The sequence below is a fragment of the Podarcis cretensis genome (genome assembly GCF_951804945.1).
Source record: "Podarcis cretensis genome assembly, chromosome: 3".
In the NCBI taxonomy this organism is placed as follows: Eukaryota; Metazoa; Chordata; class Lepidosauria; order Squamata; family Lacertidae; genus Podarcis; species Podarcis cretensis.
In genome coordinates this window covers 117,273,305-117,287,281 of record NC_137172.1, presented here as the reverse complement: position 1 = coordinate 117,287,281, position 13,977 = coordinate 117,273,305, and the positions used below count along the sequence as shown (strand labels likewise).

At 45.8% G+C, this 13,977-nt stretch overlaps 1 protein-coding gene and 1 long non-coding RNA gene across 2 annotated transcripts in view; one reads left to right on the top strand and one right to left on the bottom strand.

Moving 5' to 3' along the window:
* The window catches only part of LOC307212788, a 103,855-nt gene that overhangs the window by 19,724 nt on the left and 70,154 nt on the right, over positions 1-13,977 (top strand). The gene's annotated exons all lie outside the window — the stretch shown is intronic.
* The window catches only part of COG6 (component of oligomeric golgi complex 6), a 36,145-nt gene that overhangs the window by 9,697 nt on the left and 12,471 nt on the right, over positions 1-13,977 (bottom strand). The window contains exons 9-15 of the mRNA XM_079969856.1: positions 12,401-12,529; positions 12,218-12,309; positions 10,748-10,812; positions 9,798-9,889; positions 8,411-8,528; positions 5,076-5,207; positions 3,258-3,425 (exon numbers count right to left, since the gene is read on the bottom strand). Of these exons, the coding sequence (XP_079825982.1) occupies positions 3,258-3,425; positions 5,076-5,207; positions 8,411-8,528; positions 9,798-9,889; positions 10,748-10,812; positions 12,218-12,309; positions 12,401-12,529 (796 nt within the window). The remainder of the gene's footprint in view (positions 1-3,257; positions 3,426-5,075; positions 5,208-8,410; positions 8,529-9,797; positions 9,890-10,747; positions 10,813-12,217; positions 12,310-12,400; positions 12,530-13,977) is intronic.

Below are 13,977 nucleotides of genomic sequence, written 5' to 3'. Positions count from 1 at the left end.
GCAGGGCTGTGATGCTCCATTAAATTCTGCCATTGCTGGCCAGGGGTCTGGATTGCCCCCAAGGCAAAAAGCCAAACAACCCCCCCCCCGACTCATGGTTCAGCTCTCCCAGACAAACCACAGGTTGTCAACCATATGGTAAAGCTTGGCTACAGCTCACGGTTTGTCTGGAAAGAGTCAAGCCATGAGCCCTGATCTGGATGAAAATCCAATGGTTTAGGCTCAGTGTAGCATGGTTTCAAAATGACCAGGGAGGAGTTAAAGAAGCTGCAATCTCCTCAGTTGGAGCCCATGCTTGTTGTGCTAAGCCATGGGTAGGCAAACTAAGGCCCGGGGGCTGGATCCGGCCCAATTGCCTTCTAAATCCGGCCTGTGGACAGTCCGGGAATCAGCGTGTTTTTACATGAGTAGAATGTGTGCTTTTATTTAAAATGCATCTCTTGGTTATATGTGGAGAAAAGGAATTCAGTCATTTTTCTTTTTCAAAAGGTCTGAGGGACAGTGGACCGGCCCCCTGCTGAAAAAGTTTGCTGACCCTTGCTGCTAAGCCATGTTTTGGGTTACTGTTACATGCAAAGTAGGCCAAATAGGATTTATTTTGTGATGAATTGTGAGGAGATGGAGGACTGGCACATACATCACCTTTTCCCCCCTGTATGGGCATAATCCACCTCCAGAACCATACATACCCATTTGATAATTTCATTCTGTTTTCGCATTTTAGTACAAGAGTAAATATTTCTTGATTTTCTTGTTTTATTTTTTGTAAACTGCTTTTGAGATTTGTTTGTTTTTTACAATCAAGTGCTGTACTACGAATTTAATGAAATAAATAAAAATAACCTCACTCAGATTTTGAACAGGAGTATCATCTCCCAAAAAGGATGGAATTTGGGAACAGTACTGAGACCCATCCATCCAATCCACTTTCACAATAAGGGTGCATTTGGTTAACGGCGTCTCACTCCGTTTGTTCATCCATAACATGCACTGCCCATTGAAACAAAGCGTATCAAGGCTCTAGCAAGGGCAGCTGCTATAAATAGGATTTGGCGAAGATAGTCTGGTGAACTCTGCAACTCAAGCATCACTTCTCAGCCCTGAACGATGATGCCTACCGTATTTTTCACTCCATAAGACGCACCTGGCCATAAGATGCACCTAGCTTTTAGAGGGGGAATGCAAGAAAAAAATTTTTTAAAGGGAGCGCTGAGCACAGTCTGTATGTGTCCCAGGCTCTGCTCAGTGCTCCCTTTCACAAGCCACGTGGAGCATGTGTATGGCTCTTGGGGGCTTTTCCCTGAGGAGGGAGAAGGGCAGCTCTTCACTGACAAGCTGCCCTTCTGCCTCCTCGGGGGGAAAGCCCCCAAGAGCCACATACACGCTCCACGCGGCTCGGGAAAGGGAGTGCGGCTCTTGGGGGCTTTTCCGGGAGCTGGGGGAAGGGACTGAGGGGCTGCCCTCTGTCCCTTCCCCCACGTCCCACAAAAGCAAGCAAGAGCTGTGTGCTCTTTAAGGGGTGCGCGGCTCTTGGGGGCTTTTCCCCGAGGAGGGAGAAGGGACTGACTGGCCGTGTCAGTCCCTTCTCCCTCCTCGGAGAAAAGCCCACGCTAGGCGCGGCTCTTTAAAGAGCACACGGCTCTTGCAGGCTTTTCTATGTGGTGGTGGGAATTCCTCCACCTCCGGCTCTTTAAAGGGAGCACGGCTCTTGGGGGCTTTTCTACGTGGGCGAAGCCCGCAAAAGCTCTGCAGAGCGTGTGTGCGGCTCTTGGGGGCTTTTCCCGCCTGTCTCCCTCCTGCATTCGCCCCATAAGACGCACACACATTTCCCCTTACTTTTTAGGAGAGAAAAGGTGCGTCTTATGGAGCGAAAAATACGATAATTGTACCTGTCTATCATTTTGCTAAGCTCCACTGGATCCCTGCCTCATCAGGACTTTAGTAGAAGAACCTAGGAAATGCAAAAAATCAGCTAACCCTAACATTAAGAGGGAGGACATTTAAAAACAAAAATTCTAACACAGAGGGAAAATATACGTAGTTTGTATGTGTTGTCTTTCCTTTGTATAAAGAAAAAAAATTAGTTCGTGATGCAGGGCATGGGTGAAGCAATTACCTGCTTCACTACTGCTGTTTTGTCTTAAAAGGTAAAGGGACCCCTGACCATTAGGTCCAGTTGTGACCGACTCTGGGGTTGCGGCGCTCATCTTGCTTTATTGGCCGAGGGAGCCGGCATACAGCTTCCGGGTCATGTGGCCAGCATGACTAAGCCGCTTCTGGCGAACCAGAGCAGCGCACGGAAATGCTGTTTATCTTCAAACCAGAGTGGTACCTATTTATCTACTTGCACTTTGACGTGCTTTCGAACTGCTAGGTGGGCAGGAGCAGGGACCGAGCAACGGGAGCTCACCCCGTTGCGGGGATTCGAACCGCCGACCTTCCGATCGGCAAGCCCAAGGCTCAGTGGTTTAGACCATAGCGCCACCCGTGTCCCTCTGCTTTGTCTTAGCTTCCCATAAATTACATTTCTGTGGTTGTACACATCTGTATGTTGACTTTACATACAATGCTATAAAGATACACACATTTTGAGGAGCTTGTTTCACATTTACCGTATTTTTCCATCTGTAAGACGCTCCCATGTATAAGCCCCCCCCCCATTTTTAGCGACTCAGTTTTAAGAAAATGAGGGGAGATGGACCAAAGTTGTTGAGCTTTTCCCCACCCCGCCCCCGCAGGCAGGAAACACTACCTAGGTGAGGGGAAGTTGCACTCCCCCCAGCCAGCCAGTTGGTGAGAGCGCAACTTCCTCCATGTCGCTGCATGTGGGAAATGATCTAGGGAGTGTTTCCCGCTCGCTGCGGCATCGGGGGAAGTTGCGCTCCTGCCACTATCCGTGTACAGTGGTACCTCAGGTTAAGTACTTAATTCGTTCCGGAGGTCCGTACTTAACCTGAAACTGTTCTTAACCTGAAGAACCACTTTAGCTAATGGGGCCTCCCGCTGCATCAATAGCACCGCCGCACGATTTCTGTTCTCATCCTGAAGCAAAGTTCTTAACCTGAAGCACTATTCCTGGGTTAGCGGAGTCTGTAACCTGAAGCGTATGTAACCTGAGGTACCACTGTATTGGACAACCCCAGTTTTTTGACATGATCTTTGAGTCAAAAAACCTTGTCTAATACACAGAAACATACGGCATTCCCTGTTAATGTTTGATAGCAAAGAAAACATCGGGAGGTTGACTGGACGTTTACCTGGTACTGTAACATTTCTAGCCGTTTATCTGTGAATTCAAACAGAGCCAGCGTCGTCTTCATCATATGAAGTGAATTCACCATGAAGGTTGCCATGTCAGCAGAACCCAAGTTACTGGCAGACACGGTACACACCTGCAACAGGGGATCCAGCACACAAGAGAGAACCTAACGGGAAAAAGAGCGTGCAAAAAATGCTGTAACTGGTGAGAATTCTTGTCCGGAGGAGTGAGATCAACAAGAACAACAAAAATAATAAGAATTGGACAAAGTTGGAAGTGGGAACATTTGGGACATCCAGATTTGACAGGTTTAAAGGAATAAAATTGGAGCTTTCACCCCTAGATATAAAAATCTGGATGGAAGAAATGGGCCTTTTTTGAGACAGACTCCTTCCAAGATTGGACATTCGAAACTAAAGATGACTGGGAAAGGACTATGGTTTAGAGAGATGTGGGAACTCCAGGAAGATATCAGACGTCGAGGAACATTGGGAACGCAACCGGGAAAGGGGGGAGGGAAATTTGGAATCCAAAGGGCGTAAAATTATTTTTTTTATTTTTCTTCTATTGTAATCTGTATTGCATATTAAAGGGGGGAACTCGCGGAAGGGAATAGGTCGATTTTAGGGGATGGGGAAATATTTTTAAAATTGAGTCAATGATAATAAGTTTAAATTTGGGATAAGAACTTGTTGAAATTCTTTTTTGTTTATTTGTAAGAATTGGAATACAGGAGGGGGAGGGGAGGGGAAGTCCTGAAAAGATGTTATTGGGAAAAAGATTTTATGGAAAATCTTAATAAATATCATTTAAAAAAAAAAAAGAGAGAGAATTCTTGTCCGTTCCCCTTTCTCTACATCTCCCAAAGCGGAGGATTGATGCTGAAATGGGGGTGGGAGTGGCATTTGCCTCCGAAAGGAGCTTCAGGTGCTACGAAGAAGCATTGCCAGCCACTTGCGCTGTCTACCGCACAGTCAGCTGGCTTGTTAAAAGTCTGAAAAGGATGTTGCGCAGGGAAGTTGCGCAAGTCACTGCAAGCCCAATGTAGACGCAACAGCTTAGGCAATTGGTGATGCTTGCTTATGATGTCCAAACCTTGCTCTGAGAAAAAGGCAGGTTCAAATTACAAGGAGGCTGGACATTTAAATAAAAACGTTCCAACAGCTTCCTATCAGGAGCAGCACAGCAAAAGAGCAGGCTGCAGCTCCCTCTCTTGGAGCTTTTCAATGCAACATGCAACAAGCAACTGTCTGGGGTGCCTTGCGTAGTGGACATCCAAGCTCAGGATCACGTCACAGGGCCGCAGAATAAAGCTGAGACTGCTCATCGCTGTTGTTTAAACAGAAGAGAAACAGCGAAGATGGCGCTTAAAATGAGGTAAACAGGAAAAGGTAAGGCCTGAGGTCAAGGGATAGCTAGCAAGGAGCAGAAACCTGCCCTGGCCTGTGCAAAAACAGAGAATAATTGAGAGAGGAGGAGTCTTCAGCACTCAACGAGGTGAGGTGGGGGCTAGGTCACATGATCTACCCATGTGACACTGTTAGACATCTCTGCTGCAAAACATAAAACAATGTTTTCTCTCACAGAAGAGCCCCAGACACAACTGCAGGAGCTGCTCACCACTGTCTATTCTTGATCCTGATCTACGCAAAATAATTCCACTTCTGCTATAATTAGAAATTGCCACCGATCCAGCAGCATTTCTCCTCTTTTTCCGCTGGGAAACCTAGCATGGAATTTAATGGTCTGAATCACGGTTTCTGTCATCCCATCCCCCCAAAGCCCTTCCCTCCTATACAATTTCAACCAATTTTACCTGCCCAAAGTCAGCTTGGCGGGTATCCAAAGGAATGACGCAAGAGTCGTGCGATGCTAGAACCTCCCGCAGCAGAGCAAGGGTCTGAGTCAGTGCAGAGCTTGGGCCAAGATCTGCAGGCGGCAGTTCAACCTACAAAACAAATTACAACTTATTACTAAACTGAAAACTACAGAGAGACCTGGTCTGAATAGAGATATTGGATTCTTGTCTCATTACATATGCTAAAGCTATTTTTGGTCATCTGCATATTATCCCCTGCTTTTTCCTGTAGGACTAATTGCAGTCGTTAACAGTTGTCAACAGGTTTACAATACCCATTAAGTGAATTACCCATCTACTACAGTGGTACCTCAGGTTACATACGCTTCAGGTTACATACACTTCAGGTTACAGACTCCGCTAACCCAGAAATAGTGCTTCAGGTTAAGAACTTTGCTTCAGGATGAGAACAGAAATCGTGCTCCGGCAGCGCAGCGGCAGTAGGAGGCCCCATTAGCTAAAGTGGTGCTTCAGGTTAAGAACAGTTTCAGGTTCAGAACGGACCTCCGGAACGAATTACCGTATTTTTCGCTCTATAAGACGCACCAGACCACAAGACGCACCTAGTTTTTGGAGGAGGAAAACAAGAAAAAAAATATTCTGAATCTCAGAAGCCTGAACAAGAGGGATCGCTGCACAGCGAAAGCAGCAATCCCCCTTGCTGTTCTGACTTCTGGGATAGCTGTGCAGCCTGCATTCGCTCCATAAGACGCACACACATTTCCCCTTGCTTTTTAGGAGGGAAAAAGTGAGTCTTATAGAACAAAAAATACGGTCAGTACTTAACCTGAGGTACCACTGTACTATCCTTCTGAGAAAAACCCAACCCCACCGTCCCACTATACATAAGGGTCTGGTGACTTCTGTTTCAGTGTATCTGAAGAAGTGTGCATGCACACAAAAGTCCTAACTGGATGGATGGACGGATGATTGATTGATTGATTGATTGAAAATCAATGAATCCTGCTATGTAACGAGCATCATGAATCCTGTTATGTAACGAGCTTGGAAACTCCCCATATCAAAGACATGTTGTGGGCCTGGCAACATATAGGAAGCACATCAGTGAATTATACTATGCATCAGACGTCTGTCCATCCCATGGTGGCATCCCTTTAAGGGGGCGAGAGCCACATCCAGCCCCTCTGCCTTCCATAGCTCTGTTACAACCTAATCCCTTTGCATTGTTTACCACCAGCAAAGATCCTCTTCTTCTTGTTTTCAGCCAAGAAAAGGGTCTTGTTCTGACCTGTGGGCCAGGTGTTTCAGATGCTGGGAGAGTGAAAACCACAGCCCTCTGTCCACAGTACATATGAGAACTGCTCTGTTATCCTGAACAGTCCATCAACAAAATCTGTGTGAATTTCTTAGCTGAGGAGATGCATGTGAACTGGTGAAGAGCCACACTTGGCCAATGTTTTAATGTGGGGAATTGTCCTGGTGGAATTCTGCGAGCCTAAAACCGTTCCTTAAAATTGGCTGATCTGCCGTGAGACTCCCTATGAAAACACTGTACTCTGAGAGGCTCGTGGGTGGTCACCAGGATCCTCAGCAACAAGGAGCAACTAACAACTGAACCGGGACGCAGGTGGCGCTGTGGGTTAAAGCCTCAGCGCCTAGGACTTGCCGATCGAAAGGTCGGCGGTTCGAATCCCTGCGGCGGGGTGCGCTCCCGCTGCTCGGTCCCAGCGCCTGCCAACCTAGCAGTTCGAAAGCACCTCCGGGTGCAAGTAGATAAATAGGGACCGCTTACCAGCGGGAAGGTAAACGGCGTTTCCGTGTGCAGCTCTGGCTCGCCAGAGCAGCGATGTCACGCTGGCCACGTGACCCGGAAGTGTCTCCGGACAGCGCTGGCCCCTGGCCTCTTAAGTGAGATGGGCGCACAACCCCAGAGTCTGTCAAGACTGGCCCGTACGGGCAGGGGTACCTTTACCTTTAACAACTGAACCATCTGAAATGTACCGTATTTTTCGCTCCATAAGACACACTTTTTTCCTCCTAAAAAGGGGAAATGTCTGTGTGTCTTATGGAGTGAATGTGTGGTCAATCGCAGGCTCCCTTTCTGGCCCCGGTCCCTTGCCTAGGCCTCCACTGCTGAATGTTTTACAGATGGAGGCTGTTTGTTTCCCCAGCAACATGTGACTGGCTGATTATCTGTCTGGAAACATAGCTCCCTTTCCTTTCCTAAAGAAGCTGCAGAACTGTGAGTTGAACCCCATAAGAACAGGATTTTCCCCCTTTGCAAAAGAAGCTGCACAACTGTGAGCTGATCCTCAAAAAACCGAGGCTTTTCCCCTTTTCAAAAGAAGCTGCACAACTGTGAGCTGATCCCCCCAAAAACGGGGCTTTCCCCCTTTCCTCCTCTAAAAACTAGGTGTGTCTTATGGTCAGGTGTGTCTTATGGATTGAAAAATACGGTAGTTATGCCTCAGAAAGGGAGCAGGTTCCGGGGAGTGCATGCAGGGACGAGGGCAAGAAGCAAGAACTCCAGTACACCAACTCAGATTTCTTTAGCGTATCAGGGCCAAAAACAGAGGACTACGAAAGGGTAAAGGATTCTCCCTACCTCCTGCCCTGATTTCTGGTGCTCGCACCAGGACAGAACCACCAGGACAGAACTGAGAAACACCTTGCACACTAGACCACTGCTGTAAAAACCTTGCTGGATTTTCATAGTGACCACTGTGGATCAGCAATGGTGGTAACAGCAACTATGATCCCAAGTGTCAACATGGCATAGCAGTGACAGACTACACCAGAACGTATGAGCTCCGAGTAGTGGCAGTTAGAGAATAACTGGCAACTTTTACTCTTTAGCGTCCCAACGCAAATATACGCGGTGTGAGTTTACTGATTTGTTGACCTGCGTTCATTTCAGGTAGGTGTTCCTTAGCAAAGTATACCAAGTTTGTCACTCAGTGGCCTCGTTTCACTTCTTTTAGTGCAAAAGGCTTTAAGCGCCAGTTTTGAGGTGGCACTGAAGTAAACGGCATTGGTCGGTGGGAGGGGGAAGGTGCAGAACGAGGAAAGGGCAGAGAAGTCTGCTGAGCAGCATAGGCGAGACTTGGTGCTGAAGGGTGCTGATGGACCAGGGAGTTTCACATGGTGCTAAGAAGGCAACGGTGCACAGATGAAATGCAAAAGCCAACAGCGAAGTTGGCGATCACTTCGATAGTACAGAATTTGGACTTCCAAGCTTGATACCTGCACAGAGGGTCCACTGACAATGCTACAGAATCTACAACTGCAGAAGTAGGGAAGGGGAAGAGAGTTGACTAACCCCTGAAACAGACCTTATCCATCAGTTTGCTTGCATGAAGGCTCAAACTGTTGAAGAATATTTTTTTACTCAAGACATGCATCTCTTCCATTGTAGTTAACAGCATGGCTGCGGTGTTCCCCACAATATTACTGGAAATTGGGAGAGAGAAAGAGAGGCAGTGAGAAATTTCACAAGAACCAAAGCAGACAAATATCAAAGTCCAGCTATTTAGCCCAATAAAATGCTACAAAATGCCTTCTGAAAAACTAGCACCTAGTAACTAAAAGAAACCTATATATTGCCTGGTGCTTTTAGGTGTTCTCTAAAGGCAAGAGGAGACGCGGGTGGCGCTGTGGTCTAAACCAGAGCCTAGGGCTTGCCAATCAGAAGGTTGGTGGTTCGAATCCCCGCAATGGGGTGAGCTCCTGTTGCTCGGTCCCTGCACCTGCCAACCTAGCAGTTCGAAAGCACGTCAAAGTGCAAGTAGATAAACAGGTACCGCTCCGTCGGGAAGGTGAACGGCGTTTCCGTGTGCTGCTCTGGTTCGCCAGAAGTGGCTTAGTCATGCTGGCCACATGACCCGGAAGCTGTACGTCGGCTCCCTCGGCCAATAAAGCGAGATGAGCACTGCAACCCCAGGGTCATCCACAACTGGATCTAACGGTCAGGGGCCAGTTTACCTTTAAAGGCAAGAGGCCACCAAACTCTGAGGAGTGGGAAGCGTGCAGCCTTCCAAATGTTGTTGGATTATTACTATCATCCCTAACTACTGGCTATGTCGCTTGGAGCTGAATGAAGTTGCAATCTTACAACATATGGAGGGCCCGAGGCTTCCTATGGCTCTGCTAGATGCTGATATTATTGAGTTCCCTAAATTATTTCCCTTATGTAGAACAGCTGGTTTAATGTCCTTTACGATGTGGAATGTGTACTTGCTCTCATCAATGAATACATGGCTTTGAAGTAAAGTGAACTGATGCGATTCTATTCTCCTTTTGGAAATTCTGCAGGAAAACTGGAAAAGCAGGACAACGTCAAAGCTGAGTGTTTTGCAAAAGGATGCTTTTTCTAATGGCCAATTATGGTCCGACTAGTTGCCTTCAGAGCTGAGCATAATGGTACTATCATTGCTTGAAGAGGGCAGGAGTCCAGGGATGTAATTTTAAAGAAGGAGCAAAGTGAATTGAAAGCACATCGAAAGGGTATTGTTGTGATAATATCAGAATATTTTTTTCCAAATACAAGTTATAAATAGTACAGAGATTATCTTAATAAAATAAAGATTTCTTACTTACTAAAAGCAGTACTAGGACTCTGTTATTTTCCTGCTCAATGCAAAACCAACCCTACCAGCTCTGAAATTCTAAACACTGTAATGCAAAGCATGGAATTTGCTTTTCTCTTTTGTTTCCCTTTACCTGATGGTGTGGTGGTAAAATTTGAGAAGATTAGAAATTTTATACAGCAGGACTGCTCCTGGTTCAGCTACGATCACCTGTTCAATCCTAACCTGAGAAAACAGATTGACACAAACATCAGTTATGCAGAATTCTTTCACTTCCCATTATGAAGACAACGCCTATGTTGTCTTCAAGCAGGTAAGACATTAGGGTTGGGCTGGGGGGTTGGGAGGTATGGGTGCGGCAGCAGAACTGCTGGATTGGTTCTGCTGATGCCCTCATCCTGTCCCATCCCAGTATTCAGAAGCAGGAAGCCAGGGCTGCAGTCTTGGCCCTCCCATTAATCATGCCTGTTTTTCTGGGACCAGTAACTTGAGGCACGAAATGATAACAGTTTTGCTTCAAATGAGGTTGGAAAATTCATCATGACGAAATTATTTAGGGAAATAAGAAGCCAGTATTGTTTCGATGAAATATTTAACGAGAACAACGGACAAGTTTCCAACGAGTTTTGTCCTGCTTTTTCCACTCTTTGTTTATAGGACTATATGGGAAAATGCAGCCTTATTCCAATGGGGACGCGGGTGGCGCTGTGGGTTAAACCACAGAGCCTAGGACTTGCCATTCAGAAGGTCGGCGGTTTGAATCCCCGCGATGGGGTGAGCTCCCGTTGTTCGATCCCTGCTCCTGCCAATCTAGCAGTTCGAAAGCACATCAAAGTTCAAGTAGATAAATAGGTAATGCTCCGGCGGGAAGGTAAATGGTGTTTCCATGCGCTGCTCTGGTTCTCCAGAAGCGGCTTAGTCATGCTGGCCACGTGACCCAGAAGCAGTACGCCGGCTCCCTCAGCCAATAAAGTGAGGTGAGCACCGCAAACCCAGAGTCGGCCACGACTGGACCTAATGGTCAGGGGTCCCTTTACCTTTACCTATTCCAAAGGCACACATAAACCAACACACTCCACCCACCTTCAGAGGCCGGCAAACGCCTTCTGTGATATGTCCAATCACTTCTTGCATGTTTTTTTCCACTCCTGAAAGGAAACATAGTGAGAGTTATTCAGAGGAATTTCAGCAACCATGCTTCCCATCACCACACACTCCCTTGAAAAAAGGAACACCTCGGCAACTCTAACACATCACAGATTCTGTGAGAATTGTGTATATTTTTCCCTCATGCGATAAGCTGCCTTGAGCATGGTTATAATTATGGAAAGTCGGTACACAAATAAAATGATTATGTCTGTAAAACCGCCCAAATCCAACTTGCTTACTTTCCACATTTCTCTGTGCACACCTTGGACTTGCCAACACTTTTTTTACAATCCTCTATGCCCCCATACCCCAGTTACACGGAACAAATATCTGCTAAAGTACATTGCATGTGTTTATCGCCACATACATCTTTCCCTGGAGATTCCAAATACACATTTCCTATGTGGTGGGAGTGTAAGATTGTAAAAAATTACTGGGAAATGATCTGTAACGAATTGAAAAAAAGGTTTAAAATAACATTTGTAAAGAAACCAGAAGCTTTTCTGTTGGGTATTTTAGGGCAAGATGTGAAGAAAGAATTGAAGACACTACCGTATTTTTCGCTCCATAGACGCACCTAATTTTTAGAGGGGGAATGCCAGGGGTGGAAAATTCTTTAAAGGGAGCACTGAGCAGAGCCTGTATGCATCCCAGGCTCTGCTCAGCGCTCCCTTTAAAGAGCCGCGTGGAGCATGTGTGTGGCGCTTGCAGGCTTTTCCCCGAGGAGGGAGAAGGGCAGCCCGTCAGTCCCTTCTCCCTCCTGGGGAAAAGCCCCCAAGAACCGCACACATACTCCGTGCGGCTCTTTAAAGGAAGCGCTGAGCAGAGTTTCCCACCTGAATTTGCTCCATAAGACGCACACACATTTCCCCTTACTTTTAAGGAGGGGGAAAGTGCGTCTTATGGAGCGAAAAATATGGTATTTATGTATGCAACAACAGCAGCAAGAATTTTAATAGCACAAAACTGGAAGATGGGAGAAATACCATTCAAAGAACAATGGCATGAAAAGTTGATGGAATATGCAGAATTAGCAAAATTGACAGATAAACTGCGTGAAAAAGATAACAGTGACTTTGGAAAAAAATGGGAACCTTTTGTAACATGTTTGCAGAAACAATGTAAAAGTATGGACTCTTTGGCAGGGTTTAAATAAACATACATAATGTAATTAGAGAGAACAAGAAAGACAACAATGTGATAATATACTACTATATATAAGCAACAGAATGCAGCAAGCGGTTTAACAAACCAAAATAGGAAACGGAGGGAAGCCAAGGGGGAGAGGGGAATTTATAAAACGATTGCTTGGTTAAGTTGAATAATGTATGATATATGTATGAAAACCAATAAAAACTGATAAAAAAACCAAACAAATACACATTTCCTGAAATTGAGCAATACCTTCAGTAGTGATATGTTTTAACAGGGCTTCCAGATGCTCTTTTTCTGAAGCAGTAGCCTGATGCAGCCAAGCCAACATGTCTCCTACATATCTAAAACCAAAAACCAAAACATCCTGCTGCATTAAATGATTATTCTAGCAGCAAAACCACTATGCAGCATACGCTTCTGTGACTGCCGTACCTCAGAGGATCGTGGGAATGCATTTCGATAGGCCGGGGGGTTCCTCCTGGACCTCCTCTTGTAAGAGCATCGATAAAACCACGGACCACAGCACTTCTTCTGGCTGTTGCAAACTCATCAAGAGTGTATCTACAGTGGAAATGAAGAGGCGCTTTATTAAAATGCATGTGCTTTATATTGCCACTACAGTCATTAAGGTGCCTTGCTTTATGGGAATGTAAGTATGCTATGCACAGAAATAAACTGTCTGAATAATTCACCACTTGAGCTCCAAAAATACTTTTCACGGCGTGAAATTGGTCGGTACCATGCCTCAGCCTCCCAACACAGGATCTGGTGGTTTGTTTCAAAAGACAATAGGTTCCCTGAATAAATTCTATGTGGATGAGCTAATCATTTGTGGTTCCAGATGGGAAATGACCACTTAAGCTAGAAAATACGGGAATATAAGCAACTACAGTGGTACTTTGATTTAAGAACAGCTTAGTTTATGAACAACCTGGATTAAGAACGCTGCAAACCCGGAAGTAGGTGTTTTGGTTTGTGAACTTTGTCTTGGAAGCAGAACATGTTCCGCTTCCTGCTGAGTGTGTTCCATTTGTAAATTGAGTCCCCTGCTGTTATAGAAAAACATGCCTTAGTTTAAGAATGCTTTGGTTTAAGAATGGAATTTCGGAACGGATTCATAAACCAAGGTACCACTGTATTATATTGCTGGCAGAGGGTTTTTTACGGGGGTGGGCCTGCAACACATGGGCAGAATTAAGCCTGCCTGACACCAGTTTAGCATTAGGTTTCTATCAGGTATCCTTGTTTGAACCATGGGTTTGAAGCTGATTTATTATGAAAATAAGTTTGCTAACAGGGATATAGCGCAGTTGGTCAGGGTGTGGTGCTGATAACGCCAAAGTTGCAGGTTTGATCCCCATAACAGAAAGCTGCATATTTCTGCATTGCAAGGGTTTGGACCAGATGATCGTCAGGGCCCCTTCCAGCGCTATGATTCTACAGTGGTACCTCGGGTTACATACGCTTCAGGTTACAGACGCTTCAGGTTACAGACTCCGCTAACCCAGAAATAGTACCTCGGGTTAAGAACTTTGCTTCAGGATGAGAACAGAAATTGTGCTCCAGTGGCACGGCAGCAGCGGGAGGCCCCATTAGCCAAAGTGGTGCTTCAGGTTAAGAACCGTTTCAGGTTAAGAACGGACCTCCGGAACGAATTAAGTACGTAACCAGAGGTACCACTGTATTATTCTTTAAACCAGGATCCCTTGAATGTAATGCTAAGTTCAGATTCTTGAAAGTGAAACCTAACTTTCCAGAGATTCTCCTCCCAGCTATTTTATTTGGGGGGCAGGGGTGAGGGGGGGGGGTAGAGAAGGCAAGGGGAGTACATGAATCTGATGTTCTGCTTCAACTTGCTGAAGTTCATCCAACTAGCACTAAATTCAGAGTCTGATGTTACATGTGAACTGTGCCTTTGTGTTATAAAGACATAAAAATGTAGAAATAATATTAGGATGTATTTCAGCAAGGCATTTCATTAAACGAAAAGAAAGTTGATGCTATAGAAC